Raw genomic sequence first — 27,862 nt, forward strand, 5'->3', positions numbered from 1 at the left:
AGATATTAGAAAGAAGCCAGGGATTCAAGAAAAAAAGGCAATGTATCTCATCAAGGGGTCAAGATGGGAAGAAAAGGAGAGAGTGGCTAGTGCGGGAAACATGATCTGGGAGAGCATTGAGGGATTAAGGGAATGGAGGTCACAGAAGACAAAGAATAATGTTTGGTAAAGGAAGGCAGAGGGAGAAAATGAAAGTCAATAGATTATGGTCAGGTAAAGGGATATGGGAAAGCTTGCACATGGGGGGTGTGCATGTATAGATCAAGGGTATAATTTTTGTGTGTGTGACTGAGGTAGGGGAGAGAAGTAGGTCATAAGAACTGAACAAGATAATGATCTGAGTGGTTAGAATCAATATGTATATGGAAGTTCCCTAGAGAAGATAAGAATAAGCAAGGAGAAGAAAATTGGGAATCAGGTATTGAACTTCTTGAAAATGGAAGGAGAGTCCGCAATGCAGTGATGCAAGACAATTCCAATGGAGTTGGGCTAGAAAATGCCTTCTGCATCCAGAGAGAAAACTATGGAAAATGAATGTGTATTGAAGCATAGTATTTTCACCTTTGTTTTTGGTTTTGTTTGTTTGTTTGTTTGTTTTGGGGGGGGAGCATTGTTTGCTTTTTCTTTCTCATGATTTTTTCCCTTTTGGTCTGATTTTTTTTTTTTTGTACAACAGAAATAAACATAGAAATGTTTAGAAGTATTGTACATGTATAACCTATATCAGATTGCTTGCTGTCTTGGGGAAGGAGAAGAAAAAATTTGGAACACAAAATCTTACAAAAATGAATGCTGAAAACTCTCCCTCCATGTATTTGGGAAAATAAAATACTATTGAGGAAAAAAATCCAAAACAAAAAGGAGAGAGATATATAATGGAAAGAAAGTGACCTAGCAGTCTATAAACTACAGGATTTTGATTGGACAATGTTTATAAATGATATGCCTATTTATTTGTAAATGATTTGCTTGTTCTACTATACTAATAATTTTGAATATTATAAACCCCATACAAAAAATTAAAAGGATGAGATGAAGATGAAACAATGTTTACTTAGCAATAGTACAAAAAAAAAAAAAAAAAAACCCTACACTATTGAAAACGACATTTTTAGTGGGAACAGGAAGAGGTCTTTTCATGTATTAATGAGGTAATTTGGAGATTAATGGCTTAGATTATGGCTAAGGTTCCTCCCATTACTTAACATTCTGTACTTGCCAATAATAAAGATAAGCTTCAAGTATTTAGTAGTACTGAAGTGCCTTAAATTACCAGAGTAATGAGTAAGTGATCCATGCAGATAGCCTTTCATTTCTTTTATGGGTTTTTGTTTCCAAGGTTAATAGCTCAGCTAAAGGTAATAGAAAAATCTTAGAAAATCCAGGTTTTGGTTCCGGTTTTCACCCTTACTAGGTTTTGTCACTAAAACTCTGAGCCATGCAGATTCCTCGTCTGCACAAGGAGGTTAATGGGACTTGCATTGCCCATCTCTCAGGAATGTTATGAGACAAGCCATCAAATATAAAAAAATGAAACTTGTTATCACTTGTGAGTTTTCCTGTCCCAGCCAGATTTGCCTTAATGTTCAGAATGGTCTCAGAAAACATCTCTCGTGGCCCATTGTGCTGCCTATGGATACATGACAGAAAGAAAGAAACAGAACTATCATGTGCCAGGGGCAGCTGGATGGTGCAGTGAAGAAACAGAGAACTGAGTTCAAATGTCACTTCAGACACTAACTGTGTGACCCTGGCCAAGTCACTTCACCCTGTTTGCCTCAGTTTCTATATAACTATAAAATGGGCTGGAGAAGGAAAAGGCAAATCACTCCAGTATCTTTTCTTGACAAAGAACCCTCACAGAGGGTCAAACACAACCAAACCTCAACAACTATATGCCAGATACTAGGCTAAACACTTTATTATCTCATTTAACCTCAAAAACGGGAGAGAGGTGCTATTATTATTCCCATTTTACAGTTGGGAAAATTGAGGCTATCAGAAGGAGTTCAAATTTAAACTCAGATTCTCTTGACTCTGCTTCCAGTACTTTCTTTCCTGAATCATCTAAGTGCCTAATACTTTGAGCAAATTATTATTTAAAAAGCTCAATCTGAAGGGGGAAAAAAAGAATTTCTTCAAGTCTTAATTTAAATGTTTCAAGATCATTTAAAGCACTGATCCCCTCCATTAATATGAGCTCTATGAGTTGACTAGTTATGTTACTGATAATATAATTTGGGAGTTTGGGTTGGGGGATGGGGGTTGGAGGGCCCATCCAGACTTAGAATTTCATTCGTGTGGAGACTCCAAAGAGGCCCATCAACAATTCATCTGTGAAATTATAGTTGGAAACAGTTGCCCAAAACCCTGTGATATCTGCCCATGATCACAAAGCTAGTGTAAAAGGCAGAACTTGAACTCAATCCAATGGATCTTTGTGTGTCTCATTTTGTCTCTCTCCGTCTCTCTCCTCTCTATTTCTCCTTTTGTTTCTGTTTCTCACTCTGCCTCTTTTTTAATCTCTCTCCTCCTTTCTCAAATTCTCTCCCCCTTCAAATCTTTCCTTCCAATCTTGTGTCTCTCTTTCTCCCTCTCTCTCACCATTTCATAAAATAACATTCATCTTTTCTTTTAAACCACCTGACTGTTTTATATGCAAGATGTATAAATTTGATTTGCTTTAAAAAACAGAATTCTTATCCACATTTCCCATATGTGATTTGGTAAAGTCGTATATACATAGAGAGCCACTAGCTTCCCATTAAATTACTCAAATATTTTTTCTTTGCCAAGGGATTCTTTGTCAATGTGTCATGGGCAGGGTGATCAATTTTTGAAATGTTTGGCTTCAGATCTAACACAGTACCATTCCCAAGGCTGTAGAGTAGTGCCAAAGGCATAAAATCATAAATTTAGAACTGGAAGAGATTTTTGAGGCTGTCTCAACACCATCACCTATCAGGTTGAGCAGACTATGTCCCATACTGGTGGAATGAATTGCAGGAGGTCGAATTGGCAGAGGCCTATCTGAACTCAGATTTCCTAGCAAAAATCAGTGTTCTTTCCACTCTCTATTGTTAGAATAGTTACCCAAGGCAAGATCATACAGAACTTTTGATACATCAAGGATCCAGGGAATACCGCCCCAGAAATCAAAAACTATTATTGTCTCTCCTACAGAGTTCTTTGAAAATTTAGGGTTCTCCCTCAAATGGCCATCTAAATAAAGTCAATAAGTACATTTAAAATGAAAACTGTGACTTAATTTAAATTCTTTTTTGAAAGGTCACCATCAAAATGTTGACAATTCTCCTGACTGAAAAGTTAGAAATTCCTTGGGAAGCAATATATTATTTGACAGGAGAAATAATTTATGGAGGCCGAGTGACAGATTCCTGGGATAGGCTCTGCTTACTAGCACTTCTAAAAAAATTTTGTAATCCTGATGTGTTGAAGGAAGACTTCAGTTTTACTGATAATGGGGTAAGAAATGTATTTCTTCTGATGGTTCTAATTTTTAAAAATCTTTTAGGCTGAATTTTGTCATATGGATTTTATTGACATATTATATCATTGTACATTGTGACCATTATAATCATCAAAAAGCATTTAATAAATACTTCATTGGAAATTACACCAGACTTTGGTGCAATAAAGAACTTCTACTTTAAGACACAAATGAAGAAGAAGCTAAGTACTCTCCTGTTCATCCTGGATATGAGAATGCTCCAGGCCTCTTCACCCTGTTTTTTTTTTTTTTTTTTTTTCCTTTTTCTCTATCTTTTTTCTTCCTTCTAAGTCTGCTTTATCTTCCTCCTGAGGGAGCAAGGATAATAAGTTGATAAGTATTCAGTGATTGCTGGCTCAGAACTCAAGGAAAAGCTTACTTCTAATCTTGGAACCATTCATTTTCAATTGATACAATTAATCGACTAGTATTTATTAGGCACCTACTATGTGCCAGGACCCAGAGATACAAATATAGTAAATTCTGTTACAATACATGTTTTGAAAACATGAATTTATTTCAGAGATTAATATGTTAGGGAACTATTTGAGCAAAATATAAATTTTGCATTTGCTTATGTGCAATTTTATCTGTAAGAACTATTAACTACAAAAAACTACAGTTTTTCACAATAATTAATAAGCTTCAGCCCTTGTGCTTATTTCCACAATTAAACTTCAGATTTTCTTCAAGTTTAAATATTTATTTTTATTGTATGTTTTCCAATACAATAGAATCTTTGGGTGGAGGAGAGCTAGTCTACACTCACATATTCCATTCCCCAAACCCTACCATCTTCCATAGCTTCCTGGAGTTGGCAGAGGACAACACTCTCCCCCCCCTCCACCTTTTCTCCCTACTTCCCTTTAGCCCACAGCCATTGGGACCTGGCCTTTGAGACCCTGGGCCTAGGCTTACTTAGCAGCACTTCAGGTTCATGGAGATCATTATTATTTATTGTGATATTTATATTTTTGACCATTTAACATATAGAGAATCATGTTGCCATTTTCATTAAGTTCTTAGCATTTTTGTATATGTCATTGACAATATTATTGAATGATGTACCCCAATACTGAAAATAAAATTCAATAGGATAAGTGTAAAGTCTTAAATTTTGGTTTAAAAAAATTAGCTTCACAAGAAGTACAAGATAGAAGTATAGTTATATACTATTTTGTCAGAAAAGATCTGGGGGGTTATAAATTCAATATGAACCAACAGTGTGATGTGGCGGTAAAAATTTGTGAATGCCATTTTGGGCTGAATTAAGAGAGTGGCTTTATAGCTTACAGCTTCCCCTAGGGAGGAAGAATAGTTTGTATTCTACCCTAATCAGAGTTTTGTGTTCCTTTATGAATTCAACAGCTTAGGAAAGACTTTGATAAACTGGAGACTGTCCACAAGAGGGCAAGCAGGATAATTAAGTGTGTTGAGTCTATGGCTTAAGAGAGTTCCTTTGAAGGAAATGGAGATGTTTAGCATAGAGAAGACCAGGAAGAAAGGGTACACATGACAGCTATCTTTAAACATTTAAAGGATTGACATGTACAAGAGAGATTACATTCCAGTCAATCAACAAACATTTATGTCTACTTTGTGCCTGACAAAATCCTTTGTTTGCCTTTTAAAGCCCTTCATAATTTGATCCCTTTCTACTTACTTAGCCTTCTTATACCTAACTACCCGCTATGTATTCTGAGAACACTGGCTTCCTTGGTGTTCTTTACACAAGACACCACATTTCCTGCCTGTGATTTTTTTATTGACTACCTCCCATCCCTGGAATGCACCCTCTCCTCCTCTTTGACCCCTCATTTCCCTTATTCAAGTCCCAGATAAAATCTCACTATTTGCAAGAAGTTTTTCCCAATCTCCCTTAATGCTACAACTTTCGCTCTATTTTTTCCTGTAAATAATAGCTAGTGTTATTGCCTCCCACATTAGATTTTGAGCTCTTTGACAGTAGAGGTGTTTGCCATTCTTTGTATCCTCAGCTCTTAGCACAGTGTCTGACACATAATAGGAACTTAATAAATGCTTCTTGACTTGACATGATTCAAATATTCTTTTCCATTCTTGAGATTTTCTTTCTACTTCACTTAGTACTCCTCTGCCATCTTTTCTAGTTCCTCCTTTTTGCCTCCTCCTCTTAAATTTGGTGTTCTCCAAGGATCAATCCTTAGGGACAGACAGACAGACAGAGACAGAGAGATGGAGAGTTAGAGAAACATGGACAGAATTAAGCATGGGAAACATTTTGAGTCTTTAGAAAATTAGATTCGTTAGAATACTTTGCCAACATACTTAAAAAGTGAGGCATTACTGTGCCATAAATTTTATGAGAATCTAGATCTAAAACATAGAAGATTTTATCTTGAGAAATCTTTCTTACTCAAGTGTTTCTCATAACTAAATAATAATAATAATGTCAAAAATATGGCTATCAGAAACTAGATTTGGTTTCATTTTCTTTTCACTGCTTATTCACTACTCCAACTTGCATTAACTATTTGTGGATCACAAACTCTAGACACACAACTCATAACAGTTTCTAATTGAGAATTTTTCTTTACTTCTCACAAGTATTAAGGAAACTTTGATAGAAGATGAAAAACATCCCATTCTACAAGATTTAATTTTACACAAAAATTTGCAATCTGTAGGAAAGAAAGACAGTCTAATGTTTGATTACAACTACTGAAAAAGCCACCCATCTACTATCTTTCTCTAATCCAGCCTCTTTGATTTTTTAAAAGTTTAATTTTTTGGTTGCGAAAGTGATTCTTATCGATGTTCTTTTTGTCTTTCAATCAGTTTATTTCTAAGTATGTTCTTCTCCTCTTTCAAGCAAGCCTTCTCTTGTGTCAAAGATTAAAAAGGAAAAAGCAATTTACCAAAATCCAATGCTATTGTTTGTCCTTCATCCTTGAAAAAGACCACTGATATCACTTGCAAGTGAATTGGACCAAATGTGGTTATTAAAGCACATGCCATATTCCATACCAGAGGTCCCTTGATAGGTCCCTTGCCTCCCTTGATAGAAGGGAGAAACAGTTTTTCAATTTTTCCCTGAGACCAACCTTGGTCATTATAATTATACAGCATTCAGTTTCCATTTATTATTGTTAATATAATTTGATTCCGCATCAGCTCATAGAAGTCTTCCCATACTTTTCTGAATTATTTATAGTCATCATTTCTTACAGAATAATAATATCCCATTACAGTTATGTGCCAGAATTTGTTTAGCCATTCTCCTGATAAACAACCTGTTTTTCTCTTTCAAAGTATCTCTAGAACAGGCTTTTTGATATCACAGACTCCTTAGAAGTCTGGTAAGACCACTGGCCCCCTTCTCAAAAGAATGTCTATAAATAAATAAAGTAAAATATATAGGATTTGTATATAATATAATATAATAGCAACTATATTGGATTATAGTCATGAAAGACAGTTATCATTTTTTTTTAAGTCATGGACGCTAGGTTAAAAATTCCAACTCTCAAACATGTCCCCCATAATTGGGGAAATATCACTTTTGTATAATATTTTTCAGGCAACATTTCAAGTAGTCAGCCCTTTCCTTACTGAAGATAAATCTCTCATATGTGCTGAAAGTCTTTCTCTGTCTTTCATAGTAAAAAGAAAACTAACAAGCTGCTATGAAATTTATAGTTGTATCCAATGCTACCCGACTGTGCCAACTTGACAGAATGTAGAGAGTACATAGAATCCCTCCCAGATTTTGAATTGCCCGACATGCTTGGAATGCACCAGCAGACTTCAAGGATTTTTCAAGAATCCCAATCCCAAGACCTTATTGACACCATCATCGCTATGCAACCAAGAATTACTATTATCAACATAATCACTGGGTAAGAATTTCTGAGAAACCAAAGCTTTTCTTTAATCTCCAAAATATCATAGAAAGCAATTTATTATATTTGACATAATGGATTTGATTTTAACATTTTGGTTAGTTGAATCATTATCCATAACATTTTCCAAAAAGATATATGAATTTTAAAAAAGGTGGATCAGTCATATCGTAAAAGAGGGGTACCATGGAATTTGTGCCTCTTGAGAACTCCCCTGCTGTTAAGAAAGACCCCAAACATTTTAGATAGAATTCCTTTCCCATAGAGGATTACAGGAAGATACAGCAAAGTTAACAGTATATAGCAGGCACTTAATAAATGCTTATTTGACTGACTTAAAGAGTCACATAGGATTAGAATACATAGATAGAGATGAATTATTGTATTTTGAGGAACACTAATCTCTTAACCAAGATACAATGATTAACTTACAAGTAGGTGGACAAGGATTGGGGGACAGGGAGAGAGAACAACAAGAATCAGAAAGTTAGGTGATGCAATGGACAGAGTGCTAGATTTGGAGTCAGGAAGACTTGAATTCAAATTCTCTCTCAAATGCTTACTAACTGCGTGACTCCAGCCAAGACATAGAACTTCTCTAGGTCTCAATTTCTTCATCTATAAAGTAGAAATAATAACAGTCCTTATCTCCCAGAGTTATTGTGAGAGAAAAATGAGATAATACATGTAAAACATTTTGCAAATGTGTAATAACAATAATAATAGCTAACATTTATTTAGCATTTACTATGTGCCAGATAATTTATCAAATACTTTATAATTATTTGATGCTCACAACTGCTCTGGAAAGTTTGTTGCTATTTGCTCAGTCAATCATGGCTGACTCTCGTGACCCCATTATGAAGTTTTCTTGGCAAATATATTAGAATGGTTTGCCATTTCCTTCTCCAGTTCATTTTACAGGGTCATAATCCTATCCACTGTACCATCTAGCCGCCCCCTTATATGGAGTTTACAAAAAAAGTACCCATTATGTTATCAAAAGAATTCACCCTAAAATGATATATAAGTATACCCTATATAACTTTGCCTTAGCCAATATTCTCTCTCATTTTTACAAATTATTTACATATTATAGCCAAGCCACACTGTAATATTTTCAGCTAATCAATTACCTGCGATTCAAAACAGATGGTCAGTGACAATCTGGACTAATAATACTTGAAGCTGACCTGAATTAACTCTCCCAATATCAGTCTAATTACCAATTTATCCATAAGATTTTTCCTGTGATCTATCCTTGTCAAAGTGTTTTGCTCTTGAGCAAGAAGCATGTATTTGGGAAGAGGGAAGAGAATTCCCTGGGAAGAATATTACCATTGGTGGGGGAAGCATTAATGGTAGTATTTAATCTCCACTGTACTACTTAACTCCCTGTGCATATGCATGCCTATGGCTTTACCTGATAAGATTTTTATGGAAGCAAGTATATAATTTGATTCAACTCAACAAGCATTTATTAAGTGTCTTCTATGAGCCAGATACCACTAAGTTCTGAGAATAAAAAGACAAAATGAAAGTCCTTTCTTCTCAAGGAGCTTGTATTCTCTTGGAAGAAAACATGTTTATGAATAAGTAAGCATAAAAAAATACAAAGTAATTTGCTTGTGGAAAATGTGGGTTAATATGAAAGGCAATTTGTTAACAATAGAACAGGAATTCCAGAAGGCACAATGAAAGAATAAGATAGCCACATGGATGTATATGAGAACAGTTTTATATAGTTGCACTGGGATAGAATATTTCATTGGAATCCTAAAACTATCAGAAAAGACACTATACTTGCAAGTTTCTTTAGGGAAGCTGCCTTTTGCTATTTGTCTCTAGAAAGGACCTAAATAAAGATGCTTTCTGATCTAAACTAGCCTCATGTGATTCCCCCAACTTTCTTTTCAGGAGTGGAAAGAGCCAAGATGAGCTGGTGCTAGAAATCTTATTGGATGTGATCAAGCGATTGCCTATGACTGTAGAGCAAGAACCAGTAGTTACTGAAATCAAAGAAATCATTCCAACTACATTGTTATCCATAATTTCAAGTAATGTTTGGGTTACAATTAATAGAAATATCAAAGGTAAGAACTGTAGTTTACCCTCTGAGCAAAATAATGCTCACAAAGCATACATACATACCTGTATAAATGTAGAAATATATACACATATATGTATATGTGTATGTATGTGTATATATATATAAAATGGCATTTTTTTACCCTTAGGTTCTCTTTTTTCTTTCTTCCTTTCTTTTTCTTCCTTCTTTCCTTCTTTTCTTTTTCCTTCTTTTCTTTCCTTTATTTCTTCCTTTTCTTTTCCCTTCTTTCTTCCTCCCTCCCTTACCTTTTCTTCTCCTTTTCTTCTTTCCTTCCTTCTTTCCTTCTCTTTCTTGGTTCCTTTTCTTTTCTTTCCTTCCTTCTTCCTTCCTTCTTTCCTTCTTCCTTCCTTCTTTCCTTCTCTTTCTTGGTTCCTTTTCTTTTCTTTCCTTCCTTTCCTCCTTCCTTTATCCTTCTGTTAGAAACAGTATTCTGAACCTCAAAAAGGACACGATGAATGAACAATCTCAAGATAAGTAAAGTTTTAATAAGTTCCTGGAGGAAGCTGGTGTGAAAACTCCATATGAGCTCATATACAATTCACAGATATCAAAGCCAGCAGTTATATCTTATAATTCTGCCCTAACTCTTCTTCCTCCTCCTTAAGAGTTTCCATGGGAGGAGACCTCTCTGATGTCTAACATTTTATTATACTCCCACTACATACACCCTTTATATGTTACCATGTTCCTCTTTCCTCTTGCCATGCATTCACATGTTCAAAAATGGCAAAAGTTTCCTCCTGAAGGGAGAAGTTAATATGCATGAGGCTTATTAAGCATGCTGTATTGAAAATTTTAGTTTACCCAGGACATGCACCCAGGTCATTTGTAGCCAACCAGCACTTGTGGTTACTTGTGTTGACTTACAACATTCTGTAGTTCCCCTTGTCCAAAAGATGCTGACCCCAAAGCCTATATCACATTCCTTTCTTACTTATCATGGTAACCTTTCCATAACATTCCTGTAAGACTCACAGACATTTATTTCAATTTAATTTCATCTAATTAAATTTGGTATTATAACTGATCAGGATTTATTTGGAATGTTTCAGCTGTGGAAACAAAACTGCAAATATATTTTACTTGTTACATTTCCTTCTTTCTCTTCTTTCTCTCTTTTTCCTTCCCTCCTTTCCTTTTGTTCATCTCTCTTTCCTTCCTCCCTTTTTTCCCTTCCTTCCTTTTTTCTTTATTTCCTTTCTTCCCTTTCTTTCCTTCTTCCTTCCTTTCTCCTTCTTTCTTTCTCCCTTTTCTTTCTTCTTCCTTCCTTCCTTCCCTTTCTCCTTCCCTCCCTTTCTTTCCTTCTCTATTTACTTCATCCCTCCTTTTCTTTCTTTCTTTCTTGTATCAGACCTGTAATTTCATGGTGAAGTACTTCCTCTACTAATGCAGATCAACACCTACTTTGTAAATTATAATCTTAAAAATACTCCTGGAACAAGTCCTTGCCCATTTTACAATCTATTAAATCTCCCATGTATGTTAGAGGGAGAACTTAAACCCAGACTTTCCTGATTTGGAGGGCAATTCTCTAAAAGTTAGATTGTACATTGTAATAAGCATAGCATTTGTAAGTAGGCTGAAAAATGTTTCCAAAATCCAGTTCTGAAAACAATGAGGGACTTGTGTAGCTTTAAAGTATTGACTAGTGAGGCTTTATAACTCTATGGGAGAATTAAAGAACAATCTCTTCATATCCTTTACATTATATGTAAGCCTCTGACCATGAGCAGATCAAGAAACATTCAACAGATTTTCCTGTACTGGCTATTTTGTAACTTGCTTTTATTCATATTTCTCTCCCTCTGAGTTCTTGTGCCATCTAAAAAGCATGCCATTTATGACTTCATCGAAGGCACTGATAAATCTGTTAGAACAAACAGTTCATTCAATCTCCTTTGCATGGCATTTAAAGCATTCCACAAGCTGAAATCACCTGATTTTTCAAGTTTATCTCATATTTATCCCTTTCTTCCTCCATCCTTCTCCCCTGCTGCCAAACACAGTGTGCTCTGGCCAAATGCTCTGGCCAAATAGGAATATTTTCTGGCCTTTGAGTGTATACTGTGCTTCTCCGGACTTATGCCTTGCTGTATTCTATTCCCTTTTGTCTAAACCATATATCTCCTTTCACCTAATGAATTTCTACTCTTATTCCAAAACCTATCTCAAATTTATTCTACACAGTCTCTCTTTTTCCTCTCCAAGTTAATGATTTTTCCTATCTGACTTTACATAGAACTTTGTTCCAAATATGGAAAAGTCACTAACCTGTTTTTATTGGTCCAGAAATCTCACTGTTGGACACATATGTCAAACAGGTCAAATAAAAAAAATCCTGCATATAATAAAATATCCATATAAGTATTTTTTTGTGGTAGCAAAAAGGAAAAGAAAAAGAATGAAGGCAAAATACATGCTCATCAGTTGACATAGGTATGGCTGAGTAAATTGTCATATCTGATTGGAACAGAATAGTATTGTGCCAAAAAAGGATGAATATGAAAAATCCAGAAATGCTAAAGGATGATTTATATGAACAGATGCAAAGGAAAGGAAACAAAACATTCACCATCATAATATAGAGGAAAACAATACGAAGCTATCTGAACTCTGAACAATGCAGTCACTATTCTTGACTTTTGAGAATTGATCATGAAGTAGGCTTCCTTGCTCTCAGCAGAGAAATATTAGGCAAGGTGTTAGACAAGGACCAGTTTAGACACAGCTAATTCAGTAGTTTCTTTTATTTACCTGTATGTCTTTGTTAAAAGGGAAGATATTTTGACAGTGGGAAGAAGGGGGGATCATAGGAAAGTGACTACAATGCTTAAAAGCCTCCACAAAATTGTTTGAAAACACTCTATAGGGAATTATTAGAATTGTTGCTCCTCTTCTGCAATCCACCAACCCCACCTCATGCCCTCAGCCCTGCCTAAGACCTAACACTTTCCTTAGATTTTACAATTACCTGCCACTTTCAGAAAGCAATGAAGCCACAAAACTCTGTTAACCTAGTAGGGAACAAACTTTAGAGTCACAAGATTTGAATTCATGTCATTTTCACAAGTTAATGTACCTTAAGAAGATAATTTACCTTGGTTTTCCAATTTGTGAAGTGATCAGTCAGTCAATAAAGGGAAGAAGATAATTTACCTTTGTTTTCCAATTTGTGAAATGATCAGTTAGTCAATAAAGGGAAGAGAAGGGAATAAGCAATTATAGAGGACCTACTATATGTCAGATATTATGCTAAATGCTTTATAATTATTATCTCATTTGATCCTCAAAGTGACCTTGTAAAGGAGGTACTGTGGTTGAGGAAACTGAGGCAAACAAAAGTCATGTGTCTTCCCCAGGGTCACACAGCTTGTGTGAGACTGGATTTGAATTCAAGTCACCTTGATTGCAGGTTTGATGTTCCAGGCCCGCTGCATCTCATAGCTGTATACAGGTACTGTGCTAAGCACTAGGAATATAAAAAGACACAGATGACACCCCTTACCTACAAGGGGCTCACAATCTAAGTGGGGAGACAATAAGGAAACAAACAAGCTATATGCAGGATAAATTGGAGATAATCAAAAAAGGGAAGGCACTAGAGCTAAGAGAGTCTGGGACAGACTTCCTGTAGTAGATGGAATTTTAATTGAGACAACGGTAGCCAGGGAAGCCAATAGATAGAGATAAAAAAGTAGAACCCTGTAGGCTATTACACTAATCCAAAGGTGAGATGACAATGGCTTGTAGAAGGATGAAAAGAGTGTCAGAGAGAAGGGGGGCATTTCAAAAGATATTGTAAAGCTGGCAACAAATTAGATAAGGGGACTTGAGAGATAGTAAGGAGTCAAGGAGGACTTAGATGACATCCAGCCAAAGCAATCAGATAAGTAGAAAAACTTAAAGAAACTGATGTTCCAAAAACCTAGAATGAAGAGAGTGATCAACCATGCTAAAGGCTTTAGTAAGGTCAAGGAGAATGAAGATTGAAAAAAGGCCATTGGATTTGGCGATTAAGAGATCAGTAAATTGAGAAAAGTGTTTTGGTAGAATGAGAAGAGAAAAAGTAGGAGACATGGCTTGTATATGTCTCTTCAAGGAGCAGAAGAGAAAAAGGATAAAAGCAGCACTGGAAAGCTCAAGTGAGGATGGGGAGACATGAGCATGTCTGTATGCAGTAGGGAGAAACCAAATGATAGAGTGGGGATGAATGAGGAGCCCACCTGTTGGAGGAGACAGGATGGAATGAGACTTCTTGTTCATGTAGAAGGCCTGGTAATGATAAGAAGTAAAGCCATGTGAGTCGGGGTGAGGAGGAGATAGTAGCAGAAGGCATCTGAGTGATTTGAGATGAGCAACAAGGGAGAAGAGGAAGTAAGTGGCTTCAACTTTTTCTGGGAGATATGAGGCAAGGTTCTCTGCTGAGAGGGTGAGAGAAAGGGGAATAATGGGAGCTTTGAGAAGGGATGAAAAGATTTAAAAGAATTGCTGTGGAGCGAGTTCATAAGGAAGGCACAGTAGCAATGAGGGCCCAGCTGAAGTTGTGTGACATAAATATGATGGATCCATTCAGAATAGTTACATGATTTTTCTCTGCCTTCATATAGCAGTGTGTATAGAAATTAAGGCAGTGAATTGTAGGAATAATCTGAGGCTGAGGCTTGTCAGGGCACAATTAAAGATATAATAAGGGGGCCATTGACTCAAGAGTTTAATATAGATTTGAACTGGTTTATCAAGAGGTCGAGATGGGGAAGAGAAAAGAGTGTGGCTGGTTCAGGGTTGATAGCCTCAGAGAGAACTTAATGGTCAAGGAGCTGAAGGTTATAGTATGAAAAAATGGCAGATGAAGAGATGGAAAACCAAGGTCAGTAAAGAAATTTGGGATCTTGAACATAGAGGTGAGCATTTGCAGGTAATGGCAAGATCAAGGTTATCACCATCTTTGTATGGGACTGAGGTGGAGTAGAGGAGGTCACAGGAAGTGAGTAGATTGAGGAACTGATTGGTTAAGGTGTTGGTGAGAGATTCGATATGAATAAAAGTGCAAAGGGGAAAGGTCAGTTTACAGTAGCCCCTCATCACAGCATAGCTTGGAGCTTTAATTATAGACATGCACACAACTTGGGCAGAGTCAATATCCTGAAGATCACAGTTATTCTCTAACATGGGGAATATCCATGTCCTGTCCCTTGATGTCACTTCAAATTTCAAATCACTATGTAAGTACAAGGAGAGTCTACATAGTCAAATGGATTGTATGCCAATTATAGAATCCAAAAACCTAACTCCAAGTCTTCTCTTATTTAAATATTTTTCAAGAGCTATTAAAAACACCTATCTCGATGAGCCAAGGTATTGTCAGATTGCATTAGCTTCAAACATTACTCTGTTTGCAACCTCCTTCTTTCTCCACAAAATACGATTTTGTTGCCTCCTCTTTTTTTAAACCAGGTTATGATTCTCTCCTCCATTCTGCATTGTTAACATTCCTATGTCAAGAAATTGGTCGATTTGATAAGTTATTATCCCTAATCCACCAGTCCCTGGAAGAACTCCAGGGGGCTGTCAGAGGTGAAAGCACCATTAACCAGAAGCTGGAACTGATCTATGATTGTCTTATCAAAAACAAAGTGCCTAAGTTATGGCAGGTAAGGGGCACATAGATTTTTTTTTTCTATTTAGAACATGTAAAGGAAATCAATGCTCTTTTGCATATCAACACCTAACTTAATCAACACATTGAACCTTCTGTGAAATCATTTGTGTCAACACTGGAAAATGCTTAATGTGATTAGAATAGTCCCTGTGTCAATATAATATATTTTTAAGTGTTTTATTAATAGTAAAATCAATACAATTAGGCTTGTTCAATAAATTTATTTTAAATTTCTTAATAACTAATGAGTTAAAACACTTTTTCAATCCTTCCCTTTATTATTCATCAGTATTCTCATTCTCTTTACCTTAGATGATCATTGTTAACGTGTACTATGTTCTTCTGACTAGTAACATGTTGATCACATTTCCCCCACAAGTGTATATATATACAGTTGTTTACTAAACTTACTTTTGGACACATTGTAATTCCCATCAATGACTTGAATCAAACATTCCCTAGTGTGCTCCAAACCAGAGGCAATTTGAAAACATTTTATAAAATAAAAATACAGAGAAACATGGATAATGTTAATGTGAGGTTTTTTAAGTTAATATGCAGCCCATGGGGATCCTTATGTATGGTTTAGTGGCCCCCATTTCTATTTGAGTTTGATACCATGGACCTGAATGATTAAGCAGAGTTCCTTAGAGAGTTCTCCTTCTTTAGAATAATAGTTGGTGGTTTGAGCCTATTATGACTAAAAATAAGACTAGAAAAACTTTAGTTGACATCTATGAAAAGTCATTTTTAACTAGAAAAAACCAATTTTAGCATCTTATTGGTAGCAGCAAGAAAATGGACGTTCAAGAAATAGCTTTGCAACTTTGGCCAAGTTGCTTTACTTCTTCAGACCTTAATTTCCTCTTCTGTAAAATGAAGGGTTAAATTGGTTTCCTTGCAGTCCTGACATTCTATGACTTTGAGAGGGTGATGAGAAGCTGCCCAACCCAGAATGGACTCAGAGTCAGAGTACCTCTGACACTTACTAGTATCAATGCTGGACCCAGTTACTTCTCTAAACCCATCTCCTCATCTACAAAATTAAAACAATAATAAAACTTAAAACTGCTAGTGAAGTTAAGCCCAGAGTCACACAATTAGTAAGTGCCTAAGGATGAATTTGGATTCAGGTCTCCCTGGCTATGTATTTGGAAAATAGCTTCTTCCTGCAGTGACAGTCTGACTTTAGTCTTTTATTAGACTTTATCATGAAATAATTAGTGATTTTTGAAGTCATTCTTTAAAAAAAAAAAAAACTGATGTGTCTGTCTCTCAATCCCAACAGCAAAAATCTTATGAAACTGAAAAGGGATTGTCTGCCTGGACCACCTTTCTTCTCCTACGACTGGCATTCATCCAGAACTGGGCAAAAGTGACCTACGATGCTATACATTATAGGTATAAGTGGCAGATTAGCTGCAAAGTATTTCTTGAAATGCAATCTTCTGGTATCTTGTGGGTTTGCTTTTGCTAATGCCAATTTAAAGGAATAGAAACTTCTATTTTAAACAGGGATTCAGTTAGCACTATGATCCTCTACCAGAAAAGTAAGGCAGGTATATCTAACTCATCTTTCCAAATATCCCTTCTAAGCAGATGAGGGAATTGGAGTATCTTATTACTCAGCACCAGATTTGCCAAGATCTTTATAAAAAAAAACTGAAGGAACAAAAACATTTTTTAATTATCCAAACTCTTTTTAATTCTAAGAATACAGAAACTTAAAATTACAAGTTTATCTACCTTAAAATTTTCCAGAAGTCAAAAGAGCATAATAAAGACAGAATTCTACAATGAAAATAGCTGAATTAATAAAACTAAAAAGTAACAATAATTTCAACATACCCCTTTATTAAGATTAGGGACTGATCATATGATTTTATTTCTAAATGGAACTCCCCGTGAAGGAAGTCGCTATATTAATATACCTTGAAATCTTTGCTATTACTTTTAGTCTTAGAATATTGACAAGAACATCTAGGGCTAAAGTGACTTGACCAACATCATACAGTTAGTATTTATCATAGGTGACCCTTAGACCCAGATCTTCTTGATACCAAGACTAATTCCCTTTTCACTATACCACAATGCCTTCATATATCTTTTTTAAATTTTTTCTTTAATTTTTAATTTATTTTCATATTTTAAAAAAACTAATTTTAAAGGTTTTTTTTTAATTTTTTGTTTCATTTTTAAATTTTTAAATTTAATTTTAATTTTAAAGTTTTGTTTTAATATATCTTGCCTCTACATCAGTTAGATTTTCCCCAGTATACATGCTTTGCATCCCCTTCAAGAATGCCATGCTGTTTAAAAAAATATTTTAAGTATAGATACTTAAGAGATATTACAAATAGATGATATAAAGATAATATAAAGATGTTACTTTTAAATGATAAAAGATAGATAACATTTCTATAGTACTTTAAGGTTTTGTAGCAGATGAAAGATGAAATAACTAAGGAAACAAAGGTTTAAGCTTCTGAGAATATCAATTTATTAAGCAATTTAAGATAATTACATAACAAATTGAGATCAGGCTTTCCTTGTCAGCTTTGATACTGGATTCTAATACAAGAGCAGATGGGTTTGATGGACTTTTATGTATTAAAAATAATTAACCAAATAAGACAAATCAACTAAAGTAATTAATTAATTAAAGCAATTAACCAAGATATAAAATTAGTTAATCTGATTTCTAATTGGAGAAAAGATTAGAAACTTTCTGAGTTGGGAGGAAATGGAAAGCTGGTGCAATTCCCTAAAACCAGAAAAAAAAAAAAGTGTCCCACTTGCTCTTCCTTAAAGTGTCTTTCTTATTCCACTAAAGGAAAATGGAAACAATAACTGATTGACCAATATAGGGCAAGTTTTCAGATAAGATATAGAGATTACTTGAGATGTACAATAATGGGGAAAAAAAAAAACCTCCTTGCATCAGTCTTTAGGTGTCCATAGCGCAGCTTTATGTAGGATTCAAGAACTAGCTTGTCCTTTTCTTATTCATAGGAATACTATGGTCTGTGAGGAAAGTTCCAAACTTCCAACTTGATAGATTGGGATTGGATTATAGAATGAAGTTTTGTCATTCATCTTGGCTCCTCATCCATCACTACAAGCTTGAGTGAGCTCAGTCTACCAGGCTGCAAACTGGGAAATGGAATTCCCTATAATACTGGGAAGCCCATCCATTTTATTTTGGGAATTTACAAGTTTTGCTGGGTTTCCTTGGCACTTTTGGCCATGCTAAGGTCATTCCTAGCCCATAAAAGAGGGTGGGAGGTCAGAGCATTTTGCAAAACTTGGGTGTAGGACTTGGTTCCTCAATGGCATCCCCAGAAAAGGCATTCCATCTCTGACCCACAATTTTCTTGGGAAGAAGAAGGGACTTGGGTTAGCAGCCTTCCTCCTTTATGCTTACTCAAAGGTTAAGGACAGCAGAAGGGGTTTATACTGAGAGTTCCCAATCTTAAAATCACTAAAGGAGAGAGGAAAAAGGCAAGTTCTACCAGATTTTGGGGGAGGGGGATGTTGAGTGAATGACCATAAAACCAATGTGTTTTGTGCTATGGTCCACTTGGATGAATACCCAGATATATTTGTTCTACCTTTTCTGTCAATGTATCATACACTGTGCTAGGTACAATAAATACCTAGACAAAAATGAATAATACCTCCTTCAGGATGCTTATGTTGTAATAGAAAGGGAGTCTGCTTAACACCTCTGTGATGCATTGTTTTGTCTTATATTTATGTTTATATTATGCTCTCCTACTTTACTCAAAGCTCCATAAAAACAGGAAGCAGGCCTTATCTAAACTCTTCCAGTGTACTGTAAAGAACATATTTTCAGCATTGGCTAAATAGAAATGAATCAATTCAATTGGGAACCTAATAAATTTAAGAAAGTTATTATGATATCAGCCATCTCAAAGTCTATTCTATGCCTACAAACAGATATAGTAAAATAACTACCACTTGGAAGTATTCCTTTATAAATCGGAATAAAAGATTTGAAGAGAATGAAGAGCTAGAAGAGCAAGATCCCAGTAAATCCTTTCCCACCAAATTCTGGCTTCCAACTTTCTTCTTTCCACAAGGTAGGAACCTGGGACTAACCTTGGTGAAATTGTCAAGCTGTCAATAGGTCTTTGGTACCCTCACACATCCTTTTTTGGCACCCATTTTCATTTGAGTCTGCTGTCTCAGATCCTCCCCCAATCACCCCTACCATTCTCCAAAGCTCACCTCTCTATCCTTCTTTTCAAAACAATCTTTCTAATATCCCAAACTTCTGAGACATTCTACACTAATTTCATATTTTTGAGTTCTTTGTTAATAGTGGTTTTTTTGGATTATTCTAGCCATTTTAAAAGGAGAATCCTGAAGGTCTAGTCTCTTAACCCAAAGAGTGAGCTTCTAATGGTGAGAGATTAGAAGTCTGACTTTGTCTCTGCACTGAAATTTTCCTGAAGAGTAAAACAATGTATCCCAAGAAGAAGAATTTAAATAATAGCTAATAGGGCTTATATTCCTCTAGAGAAGATGGCAGGGAAAGAACTGTATCTACACAATAACAGAATGGTGAGAAGGGGAATGGGAGCAAGCTTCCTGGTGGTGCTGGTCAGCCTAGTGCTCAAGTCCCTTGAAAAATTCTTTAAAAGAATTTAAAAGAATTTTAGGCCATGGTCTCTGGGGTCCAAAATCAGGAAGATGGTTTGGAAGAAACAGAATTATCAGTATTCCACCCTCTGCTGCTCCACCGAGGTCTGGGGAAGCTAAAAATGAATCTCTTATAATCTCGACATCCTTTAAATTCAGCTCAAGCATCATGTTCTTCATAATGCTTTTCTTTGTTCCCCAAGCTTCTAGCTCATCTGTATCTATTTTATACATACCTATGTATATGTATGATTTGTTTGTTTGTTTGTTTTCAACGTAAGCTCCTTGAGGACAAGACTTTTTTGTGTATTTTATTTCTCCAGAGTTTAACACATTGCCTATCACATTATAGGTGTCTAATAAATCCATATGTGTTTGTATGTGTGTATGTATATGCTTAGAGGCAATCAGTGGCACAGTATGTAAAGTGCTGGGCCTTCAGTAAGGAAGAACTAAGTTCATATATGGCCTCAGACATTTAATAGATATGTCACTCTAGGAAAATACTTTAGCTTTCTGTTTGCTTCAGTTTCCTCAGATGTCAAATGAGATTAATATAGCACCCACCTCCCAGATCTGTTGTAAAGATAAAATGAGATTATATTTGTAAAGGGCTTAGTACAATGCCTATCACACAGTAGGTGCTATATAAATGCTTATTCCCTTCCTTCCCACATGAATGGTATTTGACCTGACCCCAAATGATCCACCATACTAAGCTCTTTTCTTCTACCATTGATGCTAATTGTCCTGGGGAAATCTTTCCTCCTTTTCCCAAAGATAGATAACTCTGGAGGTACAGCTCTGTAAGAGGTAGAGATATATTGCAGCAAGCCTTATGGGCCCTTCCAGAACACTTCTCAAATTACTTCATGTTCATTCATTCATTAATGCAACAAATATTTATTAAGTGCCAATTATGTACCAGGCTCTGTATTAAGCTCTGAGTATACAAAAAAGAGGCAAAAAACAGTCCCTGATCTAAAGGAGTTTACAATCTAATGGGGAGAAAACATGCAAATAAATATATACAAAAGAGGGAAAGTTCTAGGTTTTAGGTGGGATTTTATGAAGCCGGGGAGGTCAGCAGTCAGAGTGGAGGAGGGAGAGCATTCTAGGCATGGGGGACAGCCAGGAAAAATACCTGGAGCTGAGAAATAGTAAGTCTGTTCACATTCCAGTATGCAAAAAGACTGAAAAGGTAGAGGGGATTAAACTATAAAGTGCTTTGAATGCCAGAGGATTTTATATTTTTACCTATAGGCAATAGGGGGCCACCGAAGTATTGTGTTAAAGCAGTAACATGATCAGATCTACACTTTTAGGAAAAGCTTGTCAGTGACAGAATGGAGGATGGATTAAAGTGGGGAGAGACTTGAGGCAGGTAGACTCACCAAAAGGTAATTACAATAGTCCAAACATGATGGGATGAGAGCCTTCACCAGAGTCAGGGCAGTATCTGGGGTTGGGGAGAGGGAAGGCCATAAGAGAGAGGTTGCAAAGTTGAAATCAGTAGGTTTTGGCGATAGTTTAGATGCAGGGGAATGTGTAAAAAATAGCAAGGAATCTAGGATGACTCCCAGTTGGCTAGACTGAGGGACTAGGAGGATGGTGTTGCTCTCTACAAATAGGGAAGATTGGGATAGGGACAGGGACAACTAAGAGGAGGGATAGATAATTCTGTTTGGGCATGTTGAATTTAAGTTGCCTACTGGATATATTATTATGTCTGAAAGGCATGTGGAAATCAGCCCAGAGATTAGGGCAGGAAAGACAGAGTTGAGAATCATCAGCATGAAAGTGATTACGTGCATGGGAGCTGATGAGATACCAAGTGTAGTTATTAAGAGGAAGAAGAAAATGCTCAAGACAGAGCTCTAAGGGACATTGCTAATCAGAGGGCAAGATCTGGAGCAGGATTCAGCAAAGGAGACGAAGGAGGAATAATCAGTTAGGTAGGAGGAAAACCTAAAAGAAGAAGAAGAAAGTGAGCAGCAGTGTCACAGGCTCAAGGAGAGGTCAAGAAGAATGAGAACTGAGAAAAGGCCACTATATTTGGCAGCTAAGAGATCATCAGTAACTTTGGAGAGGGTAGCTTCGCAAATGGCAATCCCAGGCTCATTGAACCTTTGGCATCCTCTAAAAAGGGTTACACTAATAACTAATTTCATTAGCAAAATTCATCAATAGCAGTTGTTTGCCCATCAGTCATGGGTTATGACAGTTTTGAATATCATCTCTAAATGTTTAGATGACTTTGGGAATTAGCATAGGTCCAAGCCCATACCTCTCTGTGTAACATGGATTGATAGCCTCCTCCTCTGAGAAAGGAACTAGCAAGAAAAAGTAATAGTAGAAAAAGATATATTTAATTAAACAGGCTAACAAGGATCACAAATATAGTCATCTTGTAAGGCTAAGTAGGGAAATAAGCTCAGTCCCTCATCTCTAGTACACATTAGACACAATAAAATGCTGTTGACTATATCAGATCGATTACCCTCTTGGGAGAGGTGAGGAGAGCAAAGGAGAAAAAAATAGAAATAATAGAAATCAAAATTTTATAAAAGTAAATGTCAAAAACTAATAAATAAAATTTAAAAATAAAATGCTGATATTACTGTTATCTATTTAAATATCACAGGTTTCTTTATAGCCGTACTCCAAAATTATGCAAGATCCAAAAAAATCTCTGTAGACTGTGTTCAATTTGTCTATCATGTAATCAGTGACCCCCAAGAAGAAACATTTTCTAGAAGTCTCGCACCTAAAGAGTACATACTGAAGAAGGCATTTAAGGTAATAAGATAGTTGATCATTTTGAAAGATATCATTTACAAATCACATAATAGATTGTTTCTTTCTCTCCATCCCTCTTTCCAGTTTAGTGGATATCATCTGTTGGAAATGAAATCAATCCCTAAAAGTAAGAGGAGAAAAAGAAGAGGCAATGGATATAGATGACTTTTTCTAGAAGTTTGCATATGAATTGGAGAAAAAATAAAGGATAGCTTGGTGGGATGGTAAAAATCACACGAAGGTTTTTAAGGATGGAGAAGACCTGGGCATATTTCTAGGCAATTAGGAAAAATCCAGTATAAGGGGAAATAATGAAGATTAGAGAGGGAGAGGATGGTTTTGAAGGAATACTTTCCATAAGAGATGAGTGGGGATGCGATCTGGAGCTCTAATACAGGAATTGGCCTTGTCAACAAGAAAGACAGTCCACTTTTCAGTACATGCCAAAATAAAAGAGCAACGAACAAGAGATGATATCGAGAATTTTTAAGAGATTAATGTCTATATTTTCAATTGTTATAGGTAAAGTCTTTCTGCCAAGATGAAAGCAGAAAGTTGGTGTTGTTAAGGGGATAAGAGAAGGTTTGGAACCACCAGTGATAAGAGCCCAATTGAGATTACATGACAAAAATCTGAAGTAGACCAGTCACTTCCTCTAGGATAAATAAAAATGATTTTGTTTGGCGTCTACACTTCTTCACAATGTAGCTTCTACTTTTCTAGGCTTACAACACATGAGTCCTTAATACATTCTATATTCTAACACACTTGATTTGATATTTCTGTTATATTATTCATTTCCCTTAGGAGAAATCCACTCCAATTCTACTGCTTGGCCTGGAGGTGACTCCACATGGTCATTTAGCACAATTGAAATGCCTCCTAGTTCTGTCCAGCTGAGGGCCGGCTGAGGGGTGTCCCCAAAGGGTCCTCATCAGGGAGTGGCCACTGGGTGGATAAATTGGAGGGAGCAGCACAGAGACTCAGGCCCATCATTTTTTAAGCCAGGGAAGGCTGTAATAGGTATAGGGAAATGGAGTGCTCTACATTTGCGCAGTTGCTGTGTCTAGGATCTGTCCTAAGAGCTATATAACAAAAGACATGAGATATGGTTCTTCTTCTTGTTGTTCAGTCCATGAGCCACTGGGGGGTTTTCTTGGCTAAAATATTGGAGTGGTTTACCACCTTCTGCAGATCACTTTAAAGATGAAGAAACTGAGGCAAACAGAGTTAAGTGACTTGCAGGCATCTAAATAGTATAGTGGATAGAGCACCAACTTTGATATCTGGAGAACTGGAGTTAAAAAGCTAGTGTGAGTCTGAGCAAAACACTTAACTTCAATTGAAGAGAGAAAGAGAGAGAGAAGAAAGAAAAGAAAAAAGGAAGGAAGGGAAAAGAGAGAGAGAAAGGAAAGAAATCAAGAAATCAAGAAAGAAAAAGAAAGAGAAAGAAAGAAAGAAAGAAAGAAAGAAAGAAAGAAAGAAAGAAAGAAAGAAAGAAAGAAAAGAAAAGAAAGAAAGAAAGAGAAAAAGAAAAAGAAAGAAAGAGAAAAAGAAAAAGAAAGAAAGAAAAAGGAAGGAAGAGGAAGCAAGAGGGAGGGAAAGAGAGAGAAGAAGAAGAAGAGGAGAGAAAGAGAGAGAGGAAGAGAGAAAAGAGAGAGAGAAAAGAAGGAAGAAAGGGAAAGAGGGAGGAAGGGGGGAAAGGGAAAAAAAAGTATCTAAGATTACATCTGAACTCAGTTTTTCCTGACTCCAGACCCTGCACTCTATCCACTATACCAGCTAGATGCTCAGCCTTATTTAAAGCAAGAATTATATTAAAATTTAGGTTTTAAAAAACAAAATTTGAGAAGAGGGTTATGATCCTTTAGGCTTACAGTCAGGAAGACCCAAGTTCAAATCCTACCTCAGCTATGTAACTCCAAGCAAGTCATTTAACTTCAGTTTCTTCAACTGTAAAAATGGGGACAGTCATAGTATGAATCTCCCAGAGTTGTTAGGAAGATCAAATGAGATATTTGTAAAGTACTTAGCACAATGGGTGCTTAATAAATAACTGTTTCCATCTTTCTTTTCTTCTTATTGCTAAATGATTCTTTACTTTGAAAATTTGAATCCCAGTAGGATTTCCTTAGATAGCCCCTTCTCTTGTCAAAGCATGATTTGACTTTTAAAAACTTCAGCCTTCATGCAACCATTCAGTTAGAGATCAAGTCTCACTCGGAGCCAGGATTCTCCACCTGCTGAAAACAATAAATATGTTGTAGCTGATGAATACAGGCCCTATCTGGGTAACCACAGAGGCCCTCCCTAAAGAGACTGGTCTTCCTGCTCTCTGTGGCTGAATCTTTGCCAAAACATTCCAGCTGAAAAGCACAGACTTGCTGCCAAGACTCACTGTGTCATTCATCCAGATCCCTTTTAGGTACAGTAAAACCTTGATTAATCCAAAGTCCCCATAAAATAAGGGGTTCCTATAATCTTAACTCTCAGCTAGAAAATTCACCGGAAATTTTTTGTTTTGTTTCAAATCTGATAGCTTATCTTTTGATAAATATAAGATTAGCCAAGTTTGCTGAACCTCATCAGATCTTCTAGGGCCAGAGGTATCCATGAGAATATGATTTTATCTTGTAGAAGTAGGGGATCTAAGCATAAATTCAGGACTGGACAACCTCTGAATGTTGGTGTTTTTGACGGTATGAGCTTGTTTTTGTGTGATTTCCCTTTGCTAAAAAACTGTTTTTCATCAATCATGTAAGAAGAGGAATCTGAGACAAACAGGGTTAAATGTCATGTCCAGGGTCACATAATGAGTTTTGAAACTGGATTTGAATTTAGTAACTAAATAAGTAAGTTTGGCACTCTACCTACCATCTCGCTGGCTGTGAAGGTAAAAGAGTGAACATACCAGGATTTGAAGGGGGCACAGTTCCGATTTTTTCCAGTCACTAAATGCTTCAGATTCTCACCCTGACAAAATGTGGAGTTGAGAGGGGAGAGGAAGGGGCAGTAATGGAGTGTCGTTTTGCAAAGAGCATCAAGGAATCTAAGCTCTAGGGCTGACCTGGAAGCATTCCAGAGGCCCTCTAGTCTAACCCTCACATTTTACAGATGAGAAAACTGGCCCTGAGATGTAAAATGATTCGCCAATGGTCACAGAACTTATAAGAGGCAGAACCAGAATTTGAACTTAGCACCTCTGTTTCCAAATCCAGTGCTCTTTTCCATAATACTACACCAGAATAAAGAAGACCTGAGTTCAGATCCAACCTCAGACATTTACTAGTTGTGTAACTCAAAATAAGTAATTTAACCTCAATTTTCCTCTATTTCCTCAAATATAATCCACATTACAATAATAATCCTTGAGAAGTAAATAAGGGAAAGTAAAAAGTCTACTCAGTGCTGTGCTGGTAATGAGAGGAAAGGGGGAGAGAAGGAAGGAGGGAAAGAAGAAGGGAAAGGAGAAAGGTGGGAGGGAGGGAGGAAGGGGAAAGGGGGAAAGGGAAAGAGAGAAGGAGAAAAAAGAAACAAATACACAATGCATTTTTAAGTTTAATCTGTATTATTAATATTTTTCCTTCAGTATCTTACATCTAGGCAATCAACAAAACAATAAAACAAGCCTGATTTGTAGCTTCCCAATTTCTGAGGTATACTCACACTGAAAATTTAACAATTAGCTGGGGGGTGGAGGAGGTGGAGGGGGTGGAGGGGAAGTAGGTTTAAGCTGGCTCCCGTACATATTACATTGGAATCTACTACCTTACAATCTTGTTCATCAGTTTATACTGAGAGCTTTCCCTGACAATGTTTTGGAGGACATCTTTCCAAAATAAGCTATTACCAGGCATTAAAAGAATGCCTGAGTTCACTGACGTTTTTTGTTTTTTTGTTTTTTTTTTTTTTTTTTTTTGGTTTCAGGACGTTGAAAGGAATAAAGTTGGAGTTAAAATTTTTGGTTTATATATGGAAGGAGCAAAATGGAACACAGAAGAAAAATACTTGGATGAGCCACTGCCTCAAGAGAGATATTCTGATTTTCCAGAAATACATTTTTTGCCTGAAAAGGTAAATATTTAACAATTTACCACAAATCATAAAGTCTTAGAAGCCAGAGGTCAACTAACATTCTCTCTGCAAAAATGCAAACCACCTAGCCATGGGCCCTGTGAGTTAATAAATTTTTTTTCAAAAATAAGTATATCTTTTCAACAATAGAGGATCAGTTCCAATAGATTTGTGATGGAGAGAACCATCTGCAAGCAGAAAGAGGACAATGGAGACTGAATATGCATCATAACAGTATTTTCACCTTTTTTGTTGTTATTTGCTTGCTTTTTTTCTTTTTTGATCTGATTTTTCTTGTGCAGAATGATAAATGTGGAAATATACTTGGAAGAATTGCACATGTTCAACCTATATTAGATTACTTGCTGTTTAGGGGAGAGGACTAGAGAGAAAGAAGGGAGAAAAATTTGGAACACAAGATTTTGCAAGAGTAGATGTTAAACTATTTTTACATGTATTTTGAAAATAAAAAGATATTATAAAAATTAGCATAGCTCAAAATGATACTTCAATCTGAAATAATTTTAATTCAACACAGAAATTTATTCTAGGAAATATGTGCTAAAACTGAAAGAACAAAATTTTAAAAAATCTTTATTCTCAACAAATGTTTACAAGCTATAATAACAACATTAACAAATATTTATTAAGCACCTGCTATGTGCCAAGTACTACTAGATTGGTGTTTAAAGTGGACTAAACATGTATTATTCCAGTTACTTCTTACCAAAAAAAATCACTTAAAAGATAGGACATCAAATATTCCACTACTAAAAACAAAGAACTGTTTTCAATAAATGTACATTGATTGCGGGGATTATTGGAAGGTTGGTTGCAAATTATACATCTGGACTATCAAAGTTCAAAATTGGGGATGAGCCATTGCCAACTAAGTAAGGCTCAATGACATCATTAGGTAGAACTGAAATATTGATAGAACATATCAGAGTTATAGTTGATAATTCAATATAATTGTCCTGATGATGAAAGATAGATGAAGACAGAATATGATTTGTATTTTATAAACTGAATTAGCAACATAGATTTAATATGTATGGTCCTATGTAGTTGATGTTTCTTAATATTTATAACTAGAATCAATTGGAATACAATATGTTATATTATATTATATATATATTATAAATATAGTATATTACATAAAT

General features: G+C 36.0%; 1 protein-coding gene across 1 annotated transcript in view; it reads left to right on the plus strand.

The window, feature by feature from the left end:
* The window catches only part of DNAH14 (dynein axonemal heavy chain 14), a 386,173-nt gene that overhangs the window by 356,835 nt on the left and 1,476 nt on the right, over positions 1-27,862 (plus strand). The window contains exons 77-84 of the mRNA XM_051996560.1: positions 3,289-3,486; positions 7,190-7,389; positions 9,310-9,485; positions 14,957-15,153; positions 16,450-16,562; positions 19,122-19,264; positions 22,471-22,625; positions 26,553-26,699. Coding sequence (XP_051852520.1) covers positions 3,289-3,486; positions 7,190-7,389; positions 9,310-9,485; positions 14,957-15,153; positions 16,450-16,562; positions 19,122-19,264; positions 22,471-22,625; positions 26,553-26,699 — 1,329 coding nt within the window. The remainder of the gene's footprint in view (positions 1-3,288; positions 3,487-7,189; positions 7,390-9,309; positions 9,486-14,956; positions 15,154-16,449; positions 16,563-19,121; positions 19,265-22,470; positions 22,626-26,552; positions 26,700-27,862) is intronic.

The sequence above is a fragment of the Antechinus flavipes genome, chromosome 4, assembly GCF_016432865.1.
Source record: "Antechinus flavipes isolate AdamAnt ecotype Samford, QLD, Australia chromosome 4, AdamAnt_v2, whole genome shotgun sequence".
NCBI classification, from domain to species: domain Eukaryota; kingdom Metazoa; phylum Chordata; class Mammalia; order Dasyuromorphia; family Dasyuridae; genus Antechinus; species Antechinus flavipes.